Source organism: Neoarius graeffei, chromosome 18, assembly GCF_027579695.1.
Source record: "Neoarius graeffei isolate fNeoGra1 chromosome 18, fNeoGra1.pri, whole genome shotgun sequence".
Taxonomy (NCBI): domain Eukaryota; kingdom Metazoa; phylum Chordata; class Actinopteri; order Siluriformes; family Ariidae; genus Neoarius; species Neoarius graeffei.
Genome location: NC_083586.1, coordinates 89,528 through 112,601, shown reverse-complemented (window position 1 = coordinate 112,601; position 23,074 = coordinate 89,528). Strand labels below are relative to the sequence as shown.

At 43.0% G+C, this 23,074-nt stretch overlaps 3 protein-coding genes across 3 annotated transcripts; all 3 read right to left on the bottom strand.

The window, feature by feature from the left end:
• Positions 1 to 10,649: 10,649 nt before the first annotated feature.
• Positions 10,650 to 10,973, bottom strand: LOC132866550 (histone H3-like). Its single transcript, XM_060899376.1, has one exon. The coding sequence runs from the start codon at positions 10,971 to 10,973 to the stop codon at positions 10,650 to 10,652; it is 324 nt and encodes a 107-aa protein (XP_060755359.1).
• Positions 10,974 to 11,535: 562 nt separating this feature from the next.
• On the bottom strand, positions 11,536 to 13,739 carry LOC132865849 (histone H2A-like). The gene is made up of 2 exons (XM_060898342.1): positions 13,176 to 13,739; positions 11,536 to 11,704 (listed from the first exon to the last, which is right to left on the bottom strand). Exons 1-2 carry the CDS (start codon positions 13,388 to 13,390, stop codon positions 11,536 to 11,538), a joined length of 384 nt encoding a protein of 127 aa, XP_060754325.1. The 5' UTR covers positions 13,391 to 13,739.
• A 57-nt stretch (positions 13,740 to 13,796) lies between these two features.
• LOC132865848 (histone H1-like) lies at positions 13,797 to 18,897 on the bottom strand. Its single transcript, XM_060898341.1, has one exon. It carries the CDS (start codon positions 18,852 to 18,854, stop codon positions 18,357 to 18,359), a length of 498 nt encoding a protein of 165 aa, XP_060754324.1. The 5' UTR covers positions 18,855 to 18,897; the 3' UTR covers positions 13,797 to 18,356.
• Between the last annotated feature and the right edge of the window lie 4,177 nt (positions 18,898 to 23,074).

Below are 23,074 nucleotides of genomic sequence, written 5' to 3'. Positions count from 1 at the left end.
TGCATGTCTTTGGACTGTGGGGGAAACCGGAGCACCCGGAGGAAACCCACACAGACACAGGGAGAACATGCAAACTCCACACAGAAAGGCCCTCGCCGGCCTCGGGGCTCGAACCCAGGACCTTCTTGCTGTGAGGCGACAGCGCTAACCACTATACCACCGTGCCGCCTGTATTTTATTTTACTCCTTAAAAAAAAATAAAGTCCACCTTTCACGGAGTCGCGGATAATAATCTATGGGTCACAATAAAATGCATTTGAAACCAATCGCAGTAAATTATGTGCTCCTTTTCCTGATCACTGGATAATTATAGAACTCGGACTGATGGAGTTGATGCCAAAAAAAAAGAAGAAAAAAAATCATTCTCTCTCGTGACGCAACGCGGTGAAACAAAGTGCCTTTACCAGCCAATCAGGTTCCACTTTCCTCTCATCCCTCATATAAATATTCATTATTTCCACGCCCACTCTCGCCAAAAAAGGAAAGACGCAGCCGCGCTTTGGGATGTTTAATTGTAAAACCGCTCATTTGTGGAACTGACAAGCTCCGGATCACACGCCAAACTTTTACTCCGCTATTATTCATGCAAAACCGCTGGATACACCTCTGGACTTATTCTCTTGCATCCTCTGGGTTGATTCCTGTGTTTTAACGGTGAGGTTGAGGAAAGAAGACCTGCTGCCCACCCGAAGTGGTCTGGGATTCTGCGGTCGACCGGACTGCAGTTAGGTTAGCTTCCCGAGAGTTTGTCTGAATTCTGTGAGTATATCGGCCGACGGCCTGTATAGGTCCGGTATATATCCTTGCAAATTCTCTGCCATGGCGGGTAGTCAAGGGGGGGAGGAGAGTATTAGTATGGATGGCATTAAAGATGATGATGATAATAGTTGGCAGTTAAAGAAAATGTTTAAAACTACGGTGACGGGAGAAGGGGGAAGAGACAGGGAGAAGTGTTCTTTTGTGGTTGTAAGGTTTGAAAGTGGTGGCATCAAGAATATGGATCCTATAAAACTGAAGAGCGTGCTTAAGAATCAGGTTGGGGCTATAAATAACGCCAGAGTGTTGAATGATGGTAATTTGTTGATTGAGTGTGTATCTGAAGAACAGGTTGCGAAGGCTGAAAGGTTGCAAGTTGTTGGGAAGGCAAAGGTTATGAAAGTGATGAGGGTTGGTAATGAAAGGAGTAGAGGGGTGATATATGGAATTCCTGTTTCGATGCAAATGGATGAGTTGGTTAAAAATCTGAAAGAAAAATGTGGAGCCGTTTAGAGTGCAACGCGGTTGACCAGGGGAGTTGAGAAAAAGGAGACTGAGTCGATTCTGATTAAGTTCAGTACCAGAGACATACCCTCCAAACTTTATTTAGGATATTTGAGGTATCGAGTGAGAGAGTTCGTGCATAAGCCTTTGAGATGCTTTAAATGTCAAAAATTCGGCCATACAGCCAAGGTGTGTAAAGGGGTACAAACGTGCAAAGTGTGGGGGAGCTCATGACTATGGGAAGTGTGATGTTGGAGCGAGACCTAAATGCTGTAATTGCGGAGGAGCGCACAGTGCAGTGTACTGGGGTTGTGAAGTTATGAGAAGAGAGACTGAAATCCATAATGTGAAGTTAAAAAACAGAGTAACTTATGCAGAAGCTGTTAAAAGGGTGGACCAGTTATGAGAAGAGAGACTGAAATCCATAATGTGAAGTTAAAAAACAGAGTAACTTATGCAGAAGCTGTTAAAAGGGTGGACCAGTCTAGGAATAGTGGAAGAACTGTAAGAGGAGACTTAGCTGCAGTAACAGACAGGGAGGCGGGATGTGCATCTGTTAAAGTGAAGGAATATGGTTGGAGGGAGAAAAGATACCTTGTAATATTTATTGCAGGGGTAATAAATGCCACAGCGGAAATGAAATCGAAGACAGACAGGATTCAAATTATTACAAAGGCAGCGGTCCAGCATCTGGGTATGGTGGGATTAAAGTGGGAAGAGGTGAGGGATGGGCTCTGTGTGATGCAGCCAAGCCAGGATAGTGTAGGATGATTATTCCGTTTATGATCATTTTACAATGGAATGCAAGGAGTCTACTGGCAAATGGACAAGAATTTAAAAAGTTTGTGGATGATATGATCGTGAAACCGGATATAATATGTATTCAAGAAACATGGCTCCAACCTAGGTTTGATTTTGTTTTGTTTAATTATATAGTTGTTAGGAGGGACCGAGTGGGAGGAAGTGGAGGGGGTTGTGCTACCTTTGTTAGACAGGGGATACCATATAGACCCCTTTCACATGACGTCACCGCGGCGCGAGATTTTGTTAGGCGCCATATTGGAAGACCAAGTACATGCACTCACAATATAAAACAAAGTACGAGCAAGAGTAAAGTGACACGATGGATGATAATTCTGGTTATGTGAGTACATTACCAGTTGCAGAAAGGGCACGGTATGTGGAGAAACTGGCTGTGATTGATGGGTTTGACCCATATGATAAGACTCGGGGCAAGGGAGAATGGAAACATAAGGAGGACCTGACACCAATTCTGCCATCTGTTTGCTACCCAGACATTGTAAACTATTTGTTGTTTACACCCAGTGCCTACACTCAGTGTTCGAACTATGCCGATATTTTCGGGGGGCCCCTTTTTTTCCCTTGGGGGTGCGTGTGCTTGCGCTTGTCTTGGAGCGCGGATCTCCAAACACATGAGAAGCCTATCTTACGCACATATCACGCGGACTCCACACCTCCACACACGCATCGCGTCTGAAGTCATAACTCATCAGGGGAAATCGTGTCCGCATTGGCATGTTCAAAAAACAACCTCGCGTCAACAATGATACCACACGCAAGGAAAAAAAAAACAGTCAGGCTACTCAACAACCAACCTGACAGCAGCGAGCAAGCCCCAAACCATCCTAAATTATTATTATTATAAAATTGTAGAAGTCTGGGAGGCTTGCTCCTCATACAGTTATCAACTTGGGGCCAATTTAGCATGTTTTAAATCTGAATTTCTTGCGTTTGCTTACCTCAAAGTGTCCGCAGATCATGCACAGACTTATCCATTATATCCACAGTTTTTTGCCAAGTCTCACACAGGTTTCTTTCAAGTCTACTGTTGGGCCAATAAATCATAAATAAAACAGCTCAGATTTGTTTGTTTAAGTCGTTTGCCACTCCACTTTATTCTCGTGGGTTCACATACCGCTGCCATTATTATCCCCTTATCACGAGTTTGTTGGTCTTCCAAAATGGCGCAGGGTCTGTTTACTTCTGGTTTCGGGTGACGTCAGTGAAAGGGGTCTATAGAGTACTGGGTATGGGGACGGAGCAGGAATATGTGGTGGTGGAAATATGGGTGGGTTCAAGGAAAATAGTTGTTATAAATTATTATAACCCTTGCAAACGGTTAGAATGAACTGATCTAGAAAAGATAGAAGGACAGGATAGAGGAAATGTGGTGTGGACTGGAGATTTCAGTGCTCACAGTTCATTGTGGGGTGGGGATAGGATTGATAGCAATGGTCAGGTGGTTGAGGACTTGCTGAGTGAGAGGGACTTGGTTTGCTTGAATGATGGGAGGGGAACTAGATTTGATGGTAGGACGGGGCGTGAGTCAGTGTTAGATCTGACACTCTCATCAACTAGGTTGGCCCCAAGGTGTGAGTGGGAAGTACATGGAGTCAGTGTAGGGAGTGATCATTACCCTATTATTTGTACTGTGGATATTGACGTCAGACTTAGATCAGGAGTGAGGCCTGGGAGGTGGGTTTTTGAAAAGGCAGCTTGGGAGAGGTTTAGGGAATTCAGTGACCTGTTTCTTAGGTCAGTTCCAAACACAGATAGTGTTGAAGGGCATGAAATAGAGTTGCGCCAGAGGATTTATATGGCTGCAGTGGAAGCAATCCCGAAAAGCTCAGGGAAGCTAGTTAGGAATGCAGTCCCGTGGTGGAATGAGGAGTGTGAGATGGCTGTGAAAGTCAGGAATAAGGCTTTTAGAAAGGTGAGACAATCACATAACTTTCAACGCTTTATTGAATATAAGCAGGCGCAGGCGGTCGTCAGGAGGGTCATTAGACAAAGGAAAAGGACTTGCTGGAGAGAATACTGTAGCTCAATAGGTAGTGGTGTGGACATAAATGAAGTATGGGGTATGATTAAGAAAATGGAGGCCAACAGAAGAGTGGGGTTATCCTATCCTTTCAGATGGAGACCAGCTGACAAGCATTTATTTAAAATAAATAAATTAAATGGGTGGTTCGTCTGTTTTTGGGGGATCTATTTACATGCTATTCTTTTTTTAAAAGTTGGAAACTATGCTAGACGTCATCAGTAGGGTCTGAAGTTCCAGACTTCAGTGGTTGCCAAAGTCATATTTGTACTTTAATGTCAAATTTGAAAATTAATAATAATAATTTTTAAAAAAACAGAAGCGGGGATGTTCTGATTCGTCTTTTTGTGGGGTTGTATTTTCATGGCATTCATTTTAAAAGCTGGCAACCATGTTATTAATTATCAGCAGGGTCTGAGGTTTCAGATTCCAGTGGTAATATAATATAATATATGCTCAAGACTATATTGGGATGCTTGATTTAGCTCATCATGGAGCGACTCTGGCCAGTCAGCCTTGGACATTCTGAAATGTATAATTCGAACTGGTTTTCGCCAAGACATATCATAGCTCATTAACATAAAATTAACTTAAACCAAATTTTAAAATTTCACCCTGTTCACCCAATTCACTTTATTCTTTTGTTCTATGTGAAGCACATTAAGCTGCCTGTATGAAATGTGCTATATAAATAAAATCTGCCTTGCCTTGGCTCACCAGCGACTTTGCTTTGGCCACCCAATTCACAGACTCCATAGAAAAATAATGACTTATGTTTCTCATGTGAGCACAAGGTCAGATGATTATTGAGATGAAGCAATCTTGACATATTACCGCCAACGAGTGATGCATTGGCATTGCATCTTGCACGTGCAAATCATCAGGCAAAGGTATGGCTGCAGTCTGACAAGGTATATGTTAATGAAAGCCCTGAGGAGACAGGTGGTTGGAAAGTGGTAGACCAACACTTGGTGGCTGTGTGGCAAAGGAAGCCTCCAGTTCCACATAGTTGCTTAGAACTGATAACATGTGGTTGTAGAACCAAGTGTCGTACACATGCCTGCAGTTGCCTGAAGAATGGACAGCCCTGTATACCTGCATGTGGTTGTGATGCAGATGGATGTTTAAACACTGCAGGGATGGAACATGATAAGGATGAGACAACCATTTTGTAATAACAGCAACAATAAGTGCAACGCTACACAACTACTACAAATACATACAAAAAAATTGAAAATACTACAAAAATATTCAGTCTGTAATCACATTTGAATTTGAATTCTTGCCTTGAAACAAAGAAACAATCTGTTGACATACAGTCTTGTTATTCAGTCACTGTAGAAAACGTTTTGTGTTATTCATACCACAATAATAATGGCCATATAAATTCTAAATATACATATTAATCCATATAATTCATCAATATATTTGAACTTCCTATCCCCCAGGTATTAATTATCCAATATCTATGGCATACAATTTGTATTTTATGAAAGCACATCACAAAATATTAAAAAAAAAAACAACAACTGATATTTGACCTCGGTTGACCTTTTGACCTCTATATTACACCTTAAAGGTCAAGTTCCATGTTGGCAACCAGGTGATTCTGAAACCTTAGTCCATGCTGATAACTTCTGGCATGGTTGCCAACTTTTAACAAAAAATGCCATCAAAAGTTTTTTTTAGAGTCTTGGCAGGCCGACTATTATGTGTTTTTATATCTTGTGCTTAAGAACAACATGGTGAAATATGTTAGAAAACCATGAAATCGACTCTGATATTTCCTTATTCACTTACCAGGATCTCTGATACTGAAACAGCTCTGAGTTGGGAGTCTGAGACGAGTAACATACTGTGACAACAAATGGTACTGAGGGTGGGCAATATTTAATTCCGATAATGTCTATGTGCTTGTCTATGTGATAGAAAGACACTGATCAATGCTAAACTAGTGACAGAGCACTGAAAATCAGGCCTCTTATGGACAATTTTTGAGGTCAGGGAACGGTGGGCTAGTTCTCTATAAACTATAAATATAAACTATAAATTTATTCGCTGAAGGCAGCTCATTGGAGCTGCCTTCAGCGAATAAATTTATAGTAAGATAGATAGATGAAGTTTATAGCTTCTGCTGGGAATTTTGGGAAGAAAACTGGAGAGACAAAGCAACAGATGGATTTGATCTCTGGGTTCTGGGCCCAGTGTGCTTCCGGTGCGGCACTCCGTTCACCTCACACCCGAGATAGGACTCGAGCCCACAATCCCTGGCTCATGGAAAACATTGGTGTAAAATCACTCAGAACTAGCAGAGAATGGTTTCAATCCATCAACCTCTGGGTTATGGGCCCAGCACGCTCGTGCTGCACCACTCTGCTAACCTCACACCCCACATGAGACTTGAGTCCCTACTGCCTGACTCAAGGAAAACATTGACAGAAAAGACCTCAGAACAAGGATTTGATCACTTGTGGGTCCAGCACGCTCCCACTGCACCACTCTGGTGACCTCACACCTCAGGTGGGACATGAACCCACAATGCCTGGCTCATGGAAAACATTGGCATTAAAGACCTCAGAACTAGCAAATGATGGGTTCCATCTCTCAACCTTGGGGTAATGGGCCCAGCACACACTCACTGCACCACTCTGCAGCCCCTGTGGGACTCAAAGCCACAATTCCTGGTTTAAGAGGCTAGTGCCTTATCCGTTGGGTCACCACTGTACCCTCCTGAAATAGGACAGTCACTCAGAAACTGCTAGGATTGTTTTTCAGATGTTTCTCATCTCAGCTACAGAATCTTCTTTTATGTGTACTCGATTTGCTCAGTGGAAATACTTTGCTGGGTCTGCACCAAAGTCAGACACTTGCAAAGTCCGGCTTTAATGTCAGCACATCCTCATTTCATGAATATCAATCATGAATATACGTATACAAGTCAGAGCACTTGTTTAATTACGTATTATGTCTTTTTATGTTTTGTGCTTAAGAATAACATGGTGAAAAATGTTAGAAAACCATGAAATCGACTCTGATTTTTCCTTATTCACTTAGATACCAAAACAGCTCTGAGTTGTGAGTCTTAGACATGAGTAACATACTGTGACAGCTGTTGGTACTGGGGTTGGGCCTTATTTCATTCCCATAATGTCTATGTGCTTGTCTTTGTGATACAAAGACACTGATCAATGCCAAATTAGTGACAGAACACTGAAAATCAGGCCTCCTTGTGGACAATTTTCGAGGTCAGGGAATAGTGGACCAGTGAGCTGCCTTCAGCAAATAAATTTATAGTCAGATAGATAGATGAAGTTTATTGCCTCTGCTAGGAATTTTGAGAACACCACTGTCAAGAAAAAGCAGCAGATCGTTTTTATCTCTGGGTTCTGAGCCCAGCACACTTTTGGTGTGGAACTCTGCTTACCTGTCACTCCACATGGGTCTGACCCACAATCCCTGGCTCATGGAAAACATTGGCATAAAAGAACACAGAACTAGCAAAGGATGGTTTCCATCCATCAACCTCTGGGTTTTGGGCCCAGCATGCTCCCACTGCACCACTATGTGCATCTGTTATATATGTGGAAAGGATCTTTCCCAGAATGCCCAACAAATGGACTGACAGCAAGAACAGGTGCTCTGTGGAGCTCATGAGGAGTGAACACTTGATCACTCAACTTTGAGCAGTTCTGTTTAGAGTTATACTCCATGGTTTGATCCTTTTTCTGCTTCCGGTTGAGAATACGTCATGTGCATTCTGGCTGCCGCTTCTCATCTCATCTCATTATCTCTAGCCACTTTATCCTTCTACAGGGTCGCAGGCAAGCTGGAGCCTATCCCAGCTGACTACGGGTGAAAGGCGGGGTACACCCTGGACAAGTCGCCAGGTCATCACAGGGCTGACACAAATGGCCCTTTTCCACTACCCTTTTTCAGCTCACTTCAGCTCACTTCAGCCCGACACGGCTCACGTTTCGACTACCTTAGAGCAGCACGACTCAGCTCGCTTCAGTCCTGCTTAGCACCCAAAACTCGCACGGTTTTGGAGTAGGGCTGAAGCGAGCCAAACCGAGCCGAGTGGGGCTAGGGGCGTGAGGAGACACTCCCCTGTGCACTGATTGGTGAGGAGGAGTGTCCTCACATGCCCACACACGCCCCGCGAGCACGCTGGGATCTGTAAACACCGTAAACCCGGAAGAAGAAGAATTATAAGAATTTCTGAAGCCTTATGCGCCTCGCCTCATCTATATGCTCTTGCCAGTATCTGTTGGCGTTGTCGGTGACAACAAGCCACAGCACCAAGACCAGCAACACTAACGACTCCATGTCCTCCATGTTTATTGTTTACTATCCGGGTTGTGAGACTACCGCTTAAAAGATCACTGATGTCACTGTTTGTGCCGCCTAACGACATCACGTGACGTCCACCCACTTTTGCTAACTCCACCCAATGTGTCCACCCACTTCCAGCCAGCACAGTTGTAGTCGAAATGCAACTCCAACAGCCCCGTTCAGCCCAACTCAGCCACGTTGGTAGTGGAAAAGCAGCAATAGACACAGACAACCATTCACATTCACACCTACGGTCAATTTAGAGTCACCAGTTAACCTAACCTGCATGTCTTTGGACTGTGGGGGAAACCGGAGCACCCGGAGGAAACCCACGCGGACACGGGGAGAACATGCAAACTCCACACAGAAAGGCCCTCGCCAGCCCCAGGGCTCGAACCCAGGACCTTCTTGCTGTGAGGCGACAGCGCTACCCACTACACCACCGTGCCACCACAATCGAAATTAATATTGAAATAAGTAGAAATGTATTAATTAGCTGTATATACTGTATAGAGTGCCAGAAACTAGTATAGAGGCGTTTAAGGACTGGGTAGAAAAGACATTTACAGTAGATAATAAAAAAGTTATCTTCATTTGTGGGGATACTAATATTGAGCTGTTGAACCCTAATAAGCACAGTATCTCATCTCATCTCATTATCTCTAGCCACTTTATCCTTCTACAGGGTCGCAGGCAAGCTGGAGCCTATCCCAGCTGACTACGGGCGAAAGGCGGGGTACACCCTGGACAAGTCGCCAGGTCATCACAGGGCTGACACATAGACACAGACAACCATTCACACTCACATTCACACCTACGGTCAATTTAGAGTCACCAGTTAACCTAACCTGCATGTCTTTGGACTGTGGGGGAAACCGGAGCACCCGGAGGAAACCCACGCGGACACGGGGAGAACATGCAAACTCCACACAGAAAGGCCCTCGCCGGCCCCGGGGCTCGAACCCAGGACCTTCTTGCTGTGAGGCGACAGCGCTAACCACTACACCACCGTGCCGCCCCTAAGCACAGTATGACTGCGGAATTTATTAATACCATGTACAGTATGAGTCTCCACCCAAAAATGACCAGACCCACCAGAATTACTGACCATAGTGCTACCTTAATAGATAATATATTTACCAATGATATAGATAATAACATTATAAGTGGAATATTAATTAATGATATTAGTGATCATCTACCAGTTTTTACAATTTATGACTGTAATCATAAGAGAAATGTGACGGACCATAAACTTAAGTATAGAAGAGTTAGGACTGAGGAGACCATGTTTGCATTAAATAATGATTTATGAATGCAAGACTGGGAATCAGTTTATATAGAGAATAGCATATGATAACTTAAGTATATTCAAATTATTATATGATAAAAATTGCCCACTGAAGCAATATAGTACAAAACAAAATTATAATGACCAACCTTGTATTACTTGGTCAGACTGTGAGCAGAAGTTTCAAGCTTTGTTAGAGTTAGCTTTCAGAACACAGGTTTCAGTGGCCTTGTTGAAAGATGTCCTCACTTCAGAAAATGGTATCGGTAACTCCAAGAATGTTGAACCTCGGTCCGATCTACTGAGCTGTGCAGGCTCTAAGGTGAGCTGTCTTGAACCATAGGACATGTATTTTCTTTTAGAACATGAAGCATTTTGACCATCAGGTCAATTGAAAAATGTTACCAGCATGATTCCAGATCAGAAGGTTGCGTGTTCAAGCCAACAAGGTGTCATCTTTTCTCTGTAGAACTCATACAAAACACCTTTTCCAAATGACTGCCCATCACCTGGCACAAATAATGATCAAAAGTGCTTGTTTAACCTGCAAAATGATATAGTTAACTCATAGAATTTGAATCTTGGTCCTATCTACTGAGCTGTGCAGGTTCTACTCTGACATTATGTCCAGTAAATGATGTGATCCTGGTAAATATCCTGGTGTTCAAAGGTTTTTGCACTTTTGACAGCAAGCTAATTAGCATTTGTTAGCGGCTACAGTCGGTACTCGGCATGTTAAAAGTGGGTGAGCGTTGTAACGACATAACGTTTCTGTGTCGGCGGGAAAAGCTAATTAGCATTTGTTAGCGGCTACAGTCGGTACTCGGCATGTTAAAAGTGGGTGAGCGTTGTAACGACATAACGTTACTGTACAAGCAATGCTTATTTAACAGTAACAAACTTAAGCCCTATATGTTGAATAGCCTACCATCCACATACCTTTAGTTGGTATGCCTCGCTCGCCTCCTGCAGTGCCATGACAGCCGAGCTCTGGAAACGCAAATCGGCCTTAAAGTCCTGAGCGATTTCTCTTACCAGGTGCTGGAAGGGCAGCTTACGGATGAGCAGCTCAGTAGATTTCTGATAACGGTGGATCTCCCTCAGAGCCACGGTGCCGGGCCTGTAACGGTGAGGCTTCTTCACGCCGCCGGTAGCGGGGGCGCTCCTGCGGGCAGCCTTCGTGGCGAGCTGCTTCCTGGGTGCCTTGCCACCAGTGGATTTATGGGCTGTCTGCTTGGTTCTTGCCATGGCGTCAAGTTCTGGACTTCACAGACGAAAAACAGAATAAACAGCGCAGGCGGACGCTGGCTTTTTCAACTCTAACAGTGCCCTGCGCTCATTGGGTGTCTTGAACACGGTCGCCTGTCATTGGAGAGAACGTGCTGCGTCACCTATTCACTATTGGACCGTCTTTTCCCGCCGACACAGTTTGAAACATAGCCACACCCGTCCCGAATGAATTGCCGCTCGCGCAACTCCGCAGAGCAAACAGCGCAGCTTAGCGCATTTTGTAGGTTCAATCACCGCATGGACAGCGCCGTCATAATCTATTTTTACCCATCAACCTTCCTTTATAGCCAGCACACTACTGTTATTATTAGTGTTATACTATTACGACTAAAATGCGTTATAAATAAAATGCATCATTACTATTAACACCACTTGATTATGTTGTTTATGGATTCCTTTTATGCTAGAGCTATGAAATACCCCAAAACCTGGGAAGGGATTAAAAAATTGCACTTTTTGAGCATAGATGGTGGCTCTTAAAAGAGCCTTTGGGGACTGATGAACGCAGCAGTGGGTGAATTTATTTGGTCTTGACAGTCTTCTTGGTCTTTTTGGGCAAAAGCACCGCCTGAATGTTTGGCAGCACACCACCCTGAGCGATGGTCACTCCGCCGAGCAGTTTGTTCAGTTCCTCGTCGTTGCGCACAGCGAGCTGTAAGTGGCGGGGAATGATACGAGTCTTCTTGTTGCATGGGTGCAAGTATAAAATTCTCAAAAACCTGAAAAGTTTGACAAGGTCAGACGTCCATGGCGCAGCCATGCAGGGGGGGTTACAAAGGGAGTTGAGCCCCCCTTAGGCCTTGAAAAAAATTTAAATTACAAGTTAAAATGGTTGTCTCTCATGCAATCTCATGCAAACATTCATAATATTAATAGTTATATGATTTGCATATTCTGATCAAATGTTTAATACATTTCATCAATTCATCTGAAATAACAATATTTCAAGTACAAGGCTGATATTTCAAAACATCTAGCAACTACTAATTTAAATGTTGAAACAACCATTTTTAATATGCTTTTGCTGTGATACCTTTTTTACAATATATACACAGCTTGAGTTAAAATAAGGGGCCACATGTCTTGATGTCCTCAGAAACTCCTGGATTTTAGCAAATAAGATTCAGCTTTTTCTATATGCAAAAATATCTATCTTTTATAATCCGTTACTGACTACAAATGAGTTTTCAACCTAATAACCACATTAGAAAAGATGATAAAAGGCTAACAAACTTATTTCAAGACCTACCTTACTTTTATTTAATAATTGAAAGATAATCAAATGTAAAAAAAAAAACATGCTTATAAAAGCAGAAACTTGTAATGAATAATTTCAATTCTAGAAGAAAGCACATTGCATTTGCACATCACACAATATCAGATGACAATTTAAATCACCAATAAATGTTTTGAATTCACTTATTACTACATAGCACAAAAATCAGAAAAGTGATTAGTCTCATCGGTGTGACTTAAGTCCCTTCTTCCCGCTGGAGCTGGACTTGATAGTCTTTGAACAGCAGTCACAATACGCAACACCCAGGACGTCCGGTTTTCTCAGCCATATTCCCCATTTGTCACCGTTTTTGTCACACTCGCTTAACCATTCCCATCTGCATTTATTTCTAGATGTCTTTTCTAATTCTTTTGTATTGGAGCCTTCTGAAAAAAACTTCATTTTGACATATTTTGATCAGCAACCAGAGGCAAAGCACTTGGATCTGTTGCAAGGGAGGGAAGTGAAATAATGCTTATTATAGAAGCTGAAGTTTCATTGGATGGCAGTTAACAGTGAGCCAATCAAAAGCACCATTCTAACTTGCACCAAAAGAAACGGCGACTCATGGGAATAGCTGTGTTGATTTGGTCGAACAACATGCTACGTGCGTGAAACAACGGGCTAGTCAAGACCGCTCGTCGGTGAGCGGCGTATAAATTGAATGAGGTTTGTGGTGAAGACGAGATGAAAAGATTTGTCTCATGCAGAGACTGTACTGCGGTAATCCGGTAATACGTTGAGAGTGAGACAGTGAGAGGGCCACCTCTATACCCCCCCCCGAAAATCTCAACGGATTTACACGATTTGGAAAAATGACTTTTTCAGAACTGAAAAAAACAGAGCTTCCGGCACATGCCGGAAAACTTGCACCCATGTTGTTGTCACGAGCGGCGTTACCCGCCAACTCCAGGATCTCAGCAGTCAGGTAATCCAGCGCGGTGGCCAGGTAAACTGGAGCGCCGGCGCCAACGCGCTCAGCATAGTTGCCCTTCCGTAGGAGCCTGTGGACACGGCCCACGGGAAACTGGAGTCCGGCTCTGGATGAACGACTCTTGGCCTTGGCTCGAGCCTTGCCGGTCTTTCCTCTTCCACTCATTCTGCTGCTCAGATCTGTTGCAGGAACAACTCTGAAATAAAAAGCGCTACAGCTCGTGCCCTCTGTGATAAAGACAACACGGCCACTCTCTTATTGGTTAAGATTGTTGTGGCAGAACAACCAATCACAAACATGCCGTCAAATTCCAGCATCAGCCTGCGTGACAACCTTCCCACGAGTGTGTGTGTGTGTGTGTGTGTGTGTGTGTGCAGGCCCGTTTCAAGCTATTTGGGGGCCCTAGGCAAAGGGGGATCTGGGGCCCATAATTATCCCCCCCTCGACGAAAGGCCTTATGGCCGCCTACCCACTGAAGACTTAATAAATAAACATCACACATATTGTAATCATTCTTACGATTTTTACTTAATAAATGAACTCTTTACATTATTATAAATAATTATCAAACCCAATTAAACACAAGAATAGACAAAACACACACACATATATATATAAGACAAAGTAATATTAAATGTGCAAATAACACAACACTAAATATTTACAGTATATACACAAGTAGAAATAACTTCAAATGGTGATTAAATGATTACAAACATGAATAAGAATCTTAATAAGAACCAGCACACACAGAAAAGTGCAAAAGGTATAGAAAAACATAAAAATTTAAGAATACACAACTAGAATCATGGGCAAAATGTCTAAAACTGCTGCTTGCGGGCTTTGGCTTCAGCAAAGGCATGACCCTCCATGTCCAAAGACCTTTACCAGTGTCTTGTTTTTTTCTGTCTTCCTCTTCCCTTTTCTTCTTTCTCTTCTGGCTCACTGAGGGGTAATTTCACTTCATATTTGATTTTGTTTTTTTTTTGCCGCGGAGCTCTGCAACCACTTGACTGGATGGAGATGGGCATTGAGGGGTTAACAACAGACTGTCATTGCACTTTTCGGCCAAAGCATGTAGGGAGGCGCTGTTGTGCATTAGGGGGCCCCCCTTGGAACTAGGGTATTTCAACAAGTGTCATTAGGCGCTGCGCTGCCGCGCTCAAAAAGTTGTCATTGCTATTGAATACATAACCAGTCGTTCAGCAGCGGGGGCCCTTCGAGGGCTGGGGCCCTAGGCAATTGCCAAGTCTGCCTACCTTGTTGCAACGGGTCTGTGTGTGTGTGTGTGTGTGTGTGAGAGAGAGAGAGATGAAAAAGGAAAGAAGGGAATATAGGCATATAGAAAAAGTCATCTCATCTCATTATCTCTAGCCGCTTTATCCTGTTCTACAGGGTCGCAGGCAAGCTGGAGCCTATCCCAGCTGACTACGGGCGAAAGGCGGGGTACACCCTGGAAAAGTTGCCAGGTCCTGTGATGACAGGGCATATAGAAAACCTTTTTTTTTTTTTATTATATATATATTATATAATCGATGTATAGAAATATAAATTGTTATTAGTTTCATCAGCCCTGACTCAGTTCATGTTCTCCCAGCACCCTCCTGTCACCGTTGTGTAAAGCAGGAATCAACTCCACCAAAACAATCACAGGGATGAGAATTGTCCGCAGATCTGCGGAATTCAGCGGATTTGGAGGCCGATTGGGTCATTCCTGTGAATCATGTAAATTCTCCAGGATTTTCGCGATTTTCTTCTATGAAACCTGAGCCATTTATTTTATTAGTTTATAATTATTGTTTAATTTAGTCTTCAGGAGAGACTGCCTGCACACAGTACTAGTATTAATAGTTTTTTTTATTTTCTTACATGAAAGTTGAGGCATTTATATTATATTTTAAGGTAACTTCATGTTGTGCTGTGAGGTTCTATGCACTTTAACTTTTGAACCAATAGGTGCATTTGGATAAGTAAAGCCTATTTTTCTGCATTTTTGTAGTCCTAGTAATCTTTTATATTGGTAAAGTTGTTTCTAGGACCATTTCTCAGTGTCTGTTTTTTTAATCAATAGTTTTTCAGTAATAACTTAATATTTAACATATCACTCAATTTTAATCACAAAAAGAGAAAATCACAACAATTTCTCGCAACTTTCACTTCCTCCCACAATGTAATTGCAACAAAAACCTAAAAAACACCGCAACTTTCATCGCAATTTTTTGGAAACCCCCCCGCAACATCAGACATTTTAGCCCGCAACAACCACAAAAAAGGCCCGCGAAATCCTGGGGGGACTGGATTTCGGTGGTCTTGGTTGGAGAAAACTGTGACTCTCACGATGAAAGTCGGACAAAATACGCAGGAGGTTTCCGAGAAGCTGGGCGACTACATCGCAAAATGTGATGTGGTGGGTAAAGCACAGTGCCTCTACTGCGAGGAGGTAATCAACTATGGATCTCGTGGATGCATTGCACTAATTGACCACACTGCGAAAGGGAAGAAACATGCCGCTAAAGTCACCATACGATGGACAAACTATCCTTTGGGGTCAGCATTTCGAACTCCAACTAGTGATGGGGCAGCAGCACCGCTGTCAACACAAATCACCAGGCCAGGCGCAGCAGCAAAACCATTGGTACCACTAGCGGACAGGAAGACACATTCCGAGGTTTGTCACTATATTTAACGAAAAAATCTTTACCAAGGTAGTCTATAGACTAAAGGCCCTGACCTATTTTGAGAATAATTATATATATACAGGGTGTCTCAAAAAAATGTACTCACACTTTAACTGTCTTAAACTTTAACTTTAACATGCTGCCTTTTTTGTGTTGCAGGTGTAATTAATTAATCACAGCATGGCAGGAAATTATCGCACCAAACCAAGAACAATTGATGCACTGAAATTGGAAATTGAAAGACAGTGTCACGATATTCCTAATGACCTGTTTCGTGACGTTTGCGAATCCCTTGGTGCATTGTCTGGACAATAATGGTCATCAATTTGAACATTTGCGAACATGATTCTTCAATTACATTTGTCTTCTGTATTCGAAGATATTCCATTTCATTCTATGTTCATAAATATATACATAAATATATATATATATATATATATATATATATATATATATATACACACACACACACACACACACACTAGTGCATCTCAAAAAATTTGAATACCATGAAAAAGTTCCTTTTTTTTCATAATTTAATTCAAAAAGGTAAACTTTCATATATTCTATATTCATTACATGTAAAGTGACATATTTAAAGCCTTTTTTTGTTTTAATGATTATGGCTTATAGCTCATGAAAATCAGAAATCCAGTATCTCAAATTATTAGAATATTCCCTAAGATCAGTCAAAAAAAGGATTTACAATACAGAAATGTCCAACTTCTGAAAAGTATATTCATTTATACACTCAATACTTGGTTGGGGCTCCTTTACCATGAATTACTATATCAGTGCAGTGTGGCATGGAGGTGATCAGTCTGTGGCACTGCTGAGGTGTTACTGAAGCCCAAGTTGCTTTGATAGTGGCCTTCAGCGTATCTGTATTTTTGGGTCGGATGTTTCTCATCTTCCTCTTGACAATACCCCATAGATTCTCTATGGGGTTCAGGTCAGGCAAGTTGGCTGGCCAATCAAACACAGTAATATCATGGTCAGCAAACCATTTGGTAGTAGTTTTGGCACTGTGGGTAGGTGCTAAGTCCTGCTGGAAAAGGAAATCAGCATCTCCAAAAAGCTCGTCAGCAGATGGAAGCATGAAGTGCTCTAAAATCTCCTGGTAGATAGCTGTGTTGACTTTGGACTTGATAAAATACAGTGGACCAACACCAGCAGATGACATGGCACCCCAAATCATCACAGACTGTGGAAACTTCACACTGGGCTTCAAACACCTTGGATTGGATTCTGTTCCTCTCTGTTCCACTCTTCCTCTAGACTCTAGAACCGTGCTTTCCAAATTAAATGCAAAATGTACTTTCATCTGAAAAGAGGACTTTGGACCACTGAGCAACAGTCTGCTTCTTTCTCTCCTTAGCCCAGATAAGACACTTCTGACATTGTCTCTGGCTCAGGAGTAGCTTGATATTAGGAATGCAAAAGTTGTATCCCCTTTCTTGAAGATGTCTGTTCGTGATGGGTCTTGATACACTGACACCAGCCTCAGTCCACTCCTTGTGAAGCTCTCCCAAGTTCTTGAATCAACTTTTCTTGACAGTCCTCTCAAGACTGCGGCCATCCCTGTTGCTTGTGCACCTTTTCCAGCCACCCTTTTCAGCAATGACCTTTTGCGGCTTACCCACCTTGTGGAGGGCATCAGTGATCATCTTCTGGACAACAGTCAAGTCAGCAGTCTTCCCCATTTTTGTGGTTGTGTGTACTGAACTAGACCGAGAGATGCACTGTGTTCATACTGTTTTACTCAAACTCGAAATGAAATATTCTAATATTTTGAGATGGGTTTTTTTTATGTTTTTGTACTGTATGCCATACTGATTAAAAGTAAAATAGAAAATGCTTGAAACAGTTTATGTGTAATGAGTCTATAATATATAACTTTCACTTAAATAACTGATGGAAAATATTGAACTTTTTCACAATATTCTAATTTTTGAGATGCACTAGTGTACACACACACACACACACACACACGTGTGTAACATTGAGGGGAAAAAAATGAAATGCAAAGATTTTTTTCAGTGTTTAGATTATACTCAGGCTAGCCATATCAGTTTGAATAGAATTACCACTTATGTTTCTTTCAAAAACGAAAAGAACTAAAAACAGGAAAAAAGTAATTGGATTGACACAGTTCAAATTGACACTTGGGAAATATGCAGTCAAATTAGTTGCCTGGTAATTTTTCTAGGCCGAAAGGGGGGCACGCCCCCCTCTCGGACTCACCCCCTATGGCATCTACCACCTACGAGGTCGTTTCTGTGTTCTTTACACATGTTGACTATTTTCAGCTGATTTCTTCAAACTCCATTCTCATCCCTGCAATCAGCAGCATCTGATATCATGAGTGAATATGGAATACTGCTCTTTGAACGAAAACATGGGTGGCTCTTAAAAGAGCCGTTTAGAGAAAGAAAACAGTCAAACAAACATGTTTACTTCTTTTTGGGGGCCGCCTTTTTCGCCTTGGCCGTTTTAGGCTTTACGGCTTTGGGCTTGGCAGTTTGTGTCTTCGCGCTCTTGGCAGCCTTTTTGGGAGTCGGCGGTTTTTTCGCCTTCTTCGGGCTCGTCGTGGCTTTCTTGGCGGTGGGCTTCTTAGCCGCGGCTTTCTTGGCGGGCTTCTTGCCTTCGGTCTGCGTCTTGTTCAGCTTGAAAGAGCCAGACGCACCGGTCCCTTTAGTCTGCACCAGGACGCCTTTCCTCACAAGGTTGTTGACGGCGATTTTGATGCGGGAGTTGTTCTTCTCCACATCGTATCCGGCGGCCTGTAACGCTTTCTTCAAGGCGGAGAGGGACACGCCGCTCCTCTCCTGCGACGAAGAAACCGCTTTGATGATGAGCTCGCCGGCGCTCGGGACTGTTTCCTGGTCTTTGGAGCTGCTTTCTCCGCGGGCGCTTTGGCGGGCGCGGCGGCGGGAGCGACTTCTTGCCATCTGTCTCGGAGTTCAGTAGCGGAAGCGAGTGAAACGCTGTGTGGGAAACGGAGGCCGGGGGGCGGGACTTAAAAGCGCTCATGAGAACGTTTGAGACTCAACCGCGCTTCCGTCACACACTCGCACTTGTGTTTTCTCACGGCATTTCTCGGTGAAAATAAGACTCGGAAGACAATATCCAAAGCGATCGAGCACACGATTAGCAAGAACGGGCTTTCTCGTTCCTCCCGAGCTCCAGCAGGCCCAGGTACAGACCGAGCGTGTCGCGCAGTGGCCATAAAACAGCACGGTGCGGCTCGAGCCGGCGGGCTGCGCGTTTTGTGCGATGCCGTGTGTAAAAACGGGCTGAAAAACGGCGTGGCCGCTGTAAGCGATCTGGGCTGAGTGGAAGGAGAGCCCTGTCAATGACCCTGATGGATTTCCACTGTCCGAGTGTAGTGTGCAGTTTTGGAAACGGAGCCGCTTTCGTGCTGAGGAAAGCACAGCTTTGGAGTGAGTGTGCGCGCGCGCGCCTGTGTGTCGTGTGTGTGCGCGTGCGCCTGTGTGTCAGGTGTGTGTCCATGTGGCCGAGTTGTTGTGTTGGATTTGGTGGAATTTGATGTGTCAGCGGTAAAACTAGTAATAGTAGTTTTGGTGGCTGAGGTTGTAACTACCAACGTCTTTGCCATCGTCTGGGTCTTCGACACTCGGGCTGGAGCTCCTGGTCCACGGCCCTCTGCTCTTCTACACCCAGGAGGCCGGGCCTGTCACGTGGCTGCCTGAGCGGCCTGCACCTCTAAGACTCTGTCTTCTCCCGAACCCAAAGGATCACAGGCCGAGGACTTCAGTACAACCCTTGTACTGTTTACCCTGACACTGCGACAGCCTGATGGTTATTTTATTCCACACTCCAGGAACCCGAGTCGGATGACATCAACAGAGATTTGAACCAGACAGGAGAATTACTTCCTGATGCTATAAAGCAAACTTGGCCGATTGGGTCATTCTTGTGAATCGTGTAAATTCGGTATAAAAAAATGTGTGTATGGGGGGGTGAGACAATTCACTCCGGCCCCGGTCTACTAAAGGCGCAGCACAAGTGTCAATTACTCAGTGTACCAACAAGTCCGGGCTACGAGCAGCAAAGTCTGCAGCCGAGTTTAGGTCACCGCAGTTTTCGATAGAAGGCGCTTTGCGATTGGTTGAAAGTCAACCTACTTATCAGTTGATAAGCTGGATAACAAATCAGGGATCGCGATACATTTACGGTCGATAGCACATGGCGAACAGTCTGTGAAACACTCCGCGGCCTCATCGTCATGCAGCAATGAAGCTCATCACTAAAGAGAATGAAGCGTTAGTGAAAGAAATCAATAGATGTGCGAAATAGATTTCCAGACCCTCCAGGATTTCGCGATGTTGCGATTTGCAACTTCAATGCAAATTCAACCAATCCCCACTAACTCAGGGCGGTGTTGCAATTATATCCAATCACCGCAACTTTCCCGCAAATTTGACCAGTCGTTGGCGTCATCTTGAGGTGACAATGACAAACTGCCTTACTTCCGTGTATACGTTCAAGAGAAGCAGCATGTGCGCAGTGTTGCCAGATTGGGTGGTTTCAAGTGCATTTTGGCGGGTTTTGAACATATTTTGGGCTGGAAAACGTCAGCAGTATCTGGCAACATTGCATGATGTGCGAGTCAATGTTTATATAGGCTTAAATTCTGTTACTGAAAGTGTGTTATGTTTACAGTGAAGTTATGTTTACAGTGTGCACGTTACATTATTTTTTTACTTAATACAAGAAATTAATGGATGCCAACATTTTTGCCAAAATGGTATTTTATTTTCCATTGTTTAGGCAGCTTCAGCATCATACTGTGAGATTCTGTTCAAATTCTATGCACTTTAACTTTTGAACCAATAGGTGCATTTGGATAAGTAAAGCCTATTTTTCTGCATTTTTGTAGTCCTAGTAATCTTTTATATTGGTAAAGTTGTTTCTAGGACCATTTCTCAGTGTCTGTTTTTTTAATCAATAGTTTTTCAGTAATAACTTAATATTTAACATATCACTCAATTTTAATCACAAAAAGAGAAAATCGCAACAATTTCTCGCAACTTTCACTTCGTCCCGCAATGTAATTGCAACAAAAACCTAAAAAACACCACAACTTTCATCGCAATTTTTTGGAAAACCCCCCGCAACATCAGACATTTTAGCCCACAACAATCACAAAAAAGGCCCGCGAAATCCTGGGGGGACTGGATTTCGGTGGTCTTGGTTGGAGAAAACTGTGACTCTCACGATGAAAGTCGGACAAAATACGCAGGAGGTTTCCGAGAAGCTGGGCGACTACATCGCAAAATGTGATGTGGTGGGTAAAGCACAGTGCCTCTACTGCGAGGAGGTAATCAACTATGGATCTCGTGGATGCATTGCACTAATTGACCACACTGCGAAAGGGAAGAAACATGCCGCTAAAGTCACCATACGACGGACAAACTATCCTTTGGGGTCGGCATTTCGAACTCCAACTAGTGATGGGGCAGCAGCACCGCTGTCAACACAAATCACCAGGCCGGGCGCAGCAGCAAAACCATTGGTACCACTAGCGGACAGGAAGACACATTCCGAGGTTTGTCACTATATTTAATGAAAAAATCTTTACCAAGGTAGTCTATAGACTAAAGGCCCTGACCTATTTTGAGAATAATTATATATATATACAGGGTGTCTCAAAAAAATGTATTCACACTTTAACTGTCTTAAACTTTAACTTTAACATGCTGCCTTTTTTGTGTTGCAGGTGTAATTAATTAATCACAGCATGGCAGGAAATTATCGCACCAAACCAAGAACAATTGATGCATTGAAATTGGAAATTGAAGGACAATGTCGCAATATTCCTAATGACCTGTTTCGTGACGTTTGCGAATCCCTTGGTGCGCGTTTCAGCGTTGTCTGGACAATAATGGTCATCAATTTGAACATTTGCGAACATGATTCTTCAATTACATTTGTCTTCTGTATTCGAAGCTATTCCATTTCACTCTATGTTCATGAATAAAGGTTTTCTCGTCATTCAAAGTGTGAGTACATTTTTTTGAGACACCCCGTGTATATATATATATATATATATATATATATATATATATATATATACACACACACACACTAGTGCATCTCAAAAAATTTGAATACCATAAAAAAAGTTCCTTTTTTTCATAATTTAATTCAAAAAGGTAAACTTTCATATATTCTATATTCATTACATGTAAAGTGACATATTTAAAGCCTTTTTTGTTTTAATGATTATGGCTTATAGCTCATGAAAATCAGAAATCCAGTATCTCAAATTATTAGAATATTCCCTAAGATCAGTCAAAAAAAGGATTTACAATACAGAAATGTCCAACTTCTGAAAAGTATATTCATTTATACACTCAATACTTGGTTGGGGCTCCTTTACCATGAATTACTGTATCAGTGCGGTGTGGCATGGAGGTGATCAGTCTGTGGCACTGCTGAGGTGTTACTGAAGCCCAAGTTGCTTTGATAGTGGCCTTCAGCGTATCTGTATTTTTGGGTCGGATGTTTCTCATCTTCCTCTTGACAATACCCCATAGATTCTCTATGGGGTTCAGGTCAGGCAAGTTGGCTGGCCAATCAAACACAGTAATATCATGGTCAGCAAACCATTTGGTAGTAGTTTTGGCACTGTGGGTAGGTGCTAAGTCCTGCTGGAAAAGGAAATCAGCATCTCCAAAAAGCTCGTCAGCAGATGGAAGCATGAAGTGCTCTAAAATCTCCTGGTAGATAGCTGTGTTGACTTTGGACTTGATAAAATACAGTGGACCAACACCAGCAGATGACATGGCACCCCAAATCATCACGGACTGTGGAAACTTCACACTGGGCTTCAAACACCTTGGATTCTGTGCCTCTCCACTCTTCCTCCAGACTCTAGAACCGTGCTTTCCAAATTAAATGCAAAATGTACTTTCATCTGAAAAGAGGACTTTGGACCACTGAGCAACAGTCTGTTTCTTTCTCTCCTTAGCCCAGATAAGACACTTCTGACATTGTCTCTGGCTCAGGAGTAGCTTTTATATTAGGAATGCAAAAGTTGTATCCCCTTTCTTGAAGATGTCTGTCCGTGATGGGTCTTGATACACTGACACCAGCCTCAGTCCACTCCTTGTGAAGCTCTCCCAAGTTCTTGAATCAACTTTTC

Excerpts from the sequence above, each read along its gene's own strand:
- LOC132866550 (XM_060899376.1), bottom strand. The coding sequence starts at position 10,973 with ATGGCAAGAACCAAGCAGACAGCCCATAAATCCACTGGTGGCAAGGCA.
- LOC132865849 (XM_060898342.1), bottom strand. The coding sequence starts at position 13,390 with ATGAGTGGAAGAGGAAAGACCGGCAAGGCTCGAGCCAAGGCCAAGAGT. Across the intron at positions 11,705-13,175 it reads GCGGGTAACGCCGCTCGTGA|CAACAAGAAGACTCGTATCA; the intron begins CAACAACATGGG and ends CTTGCACCCATG.
- LOC132865848 (XM_060898341.1), bottom strand. The coding sequence starts at position 18,854 with ATGGCAAGAAGTCGCTCCCGCCGCCGCGCCCGCCAAAGCGCCCGCGGA.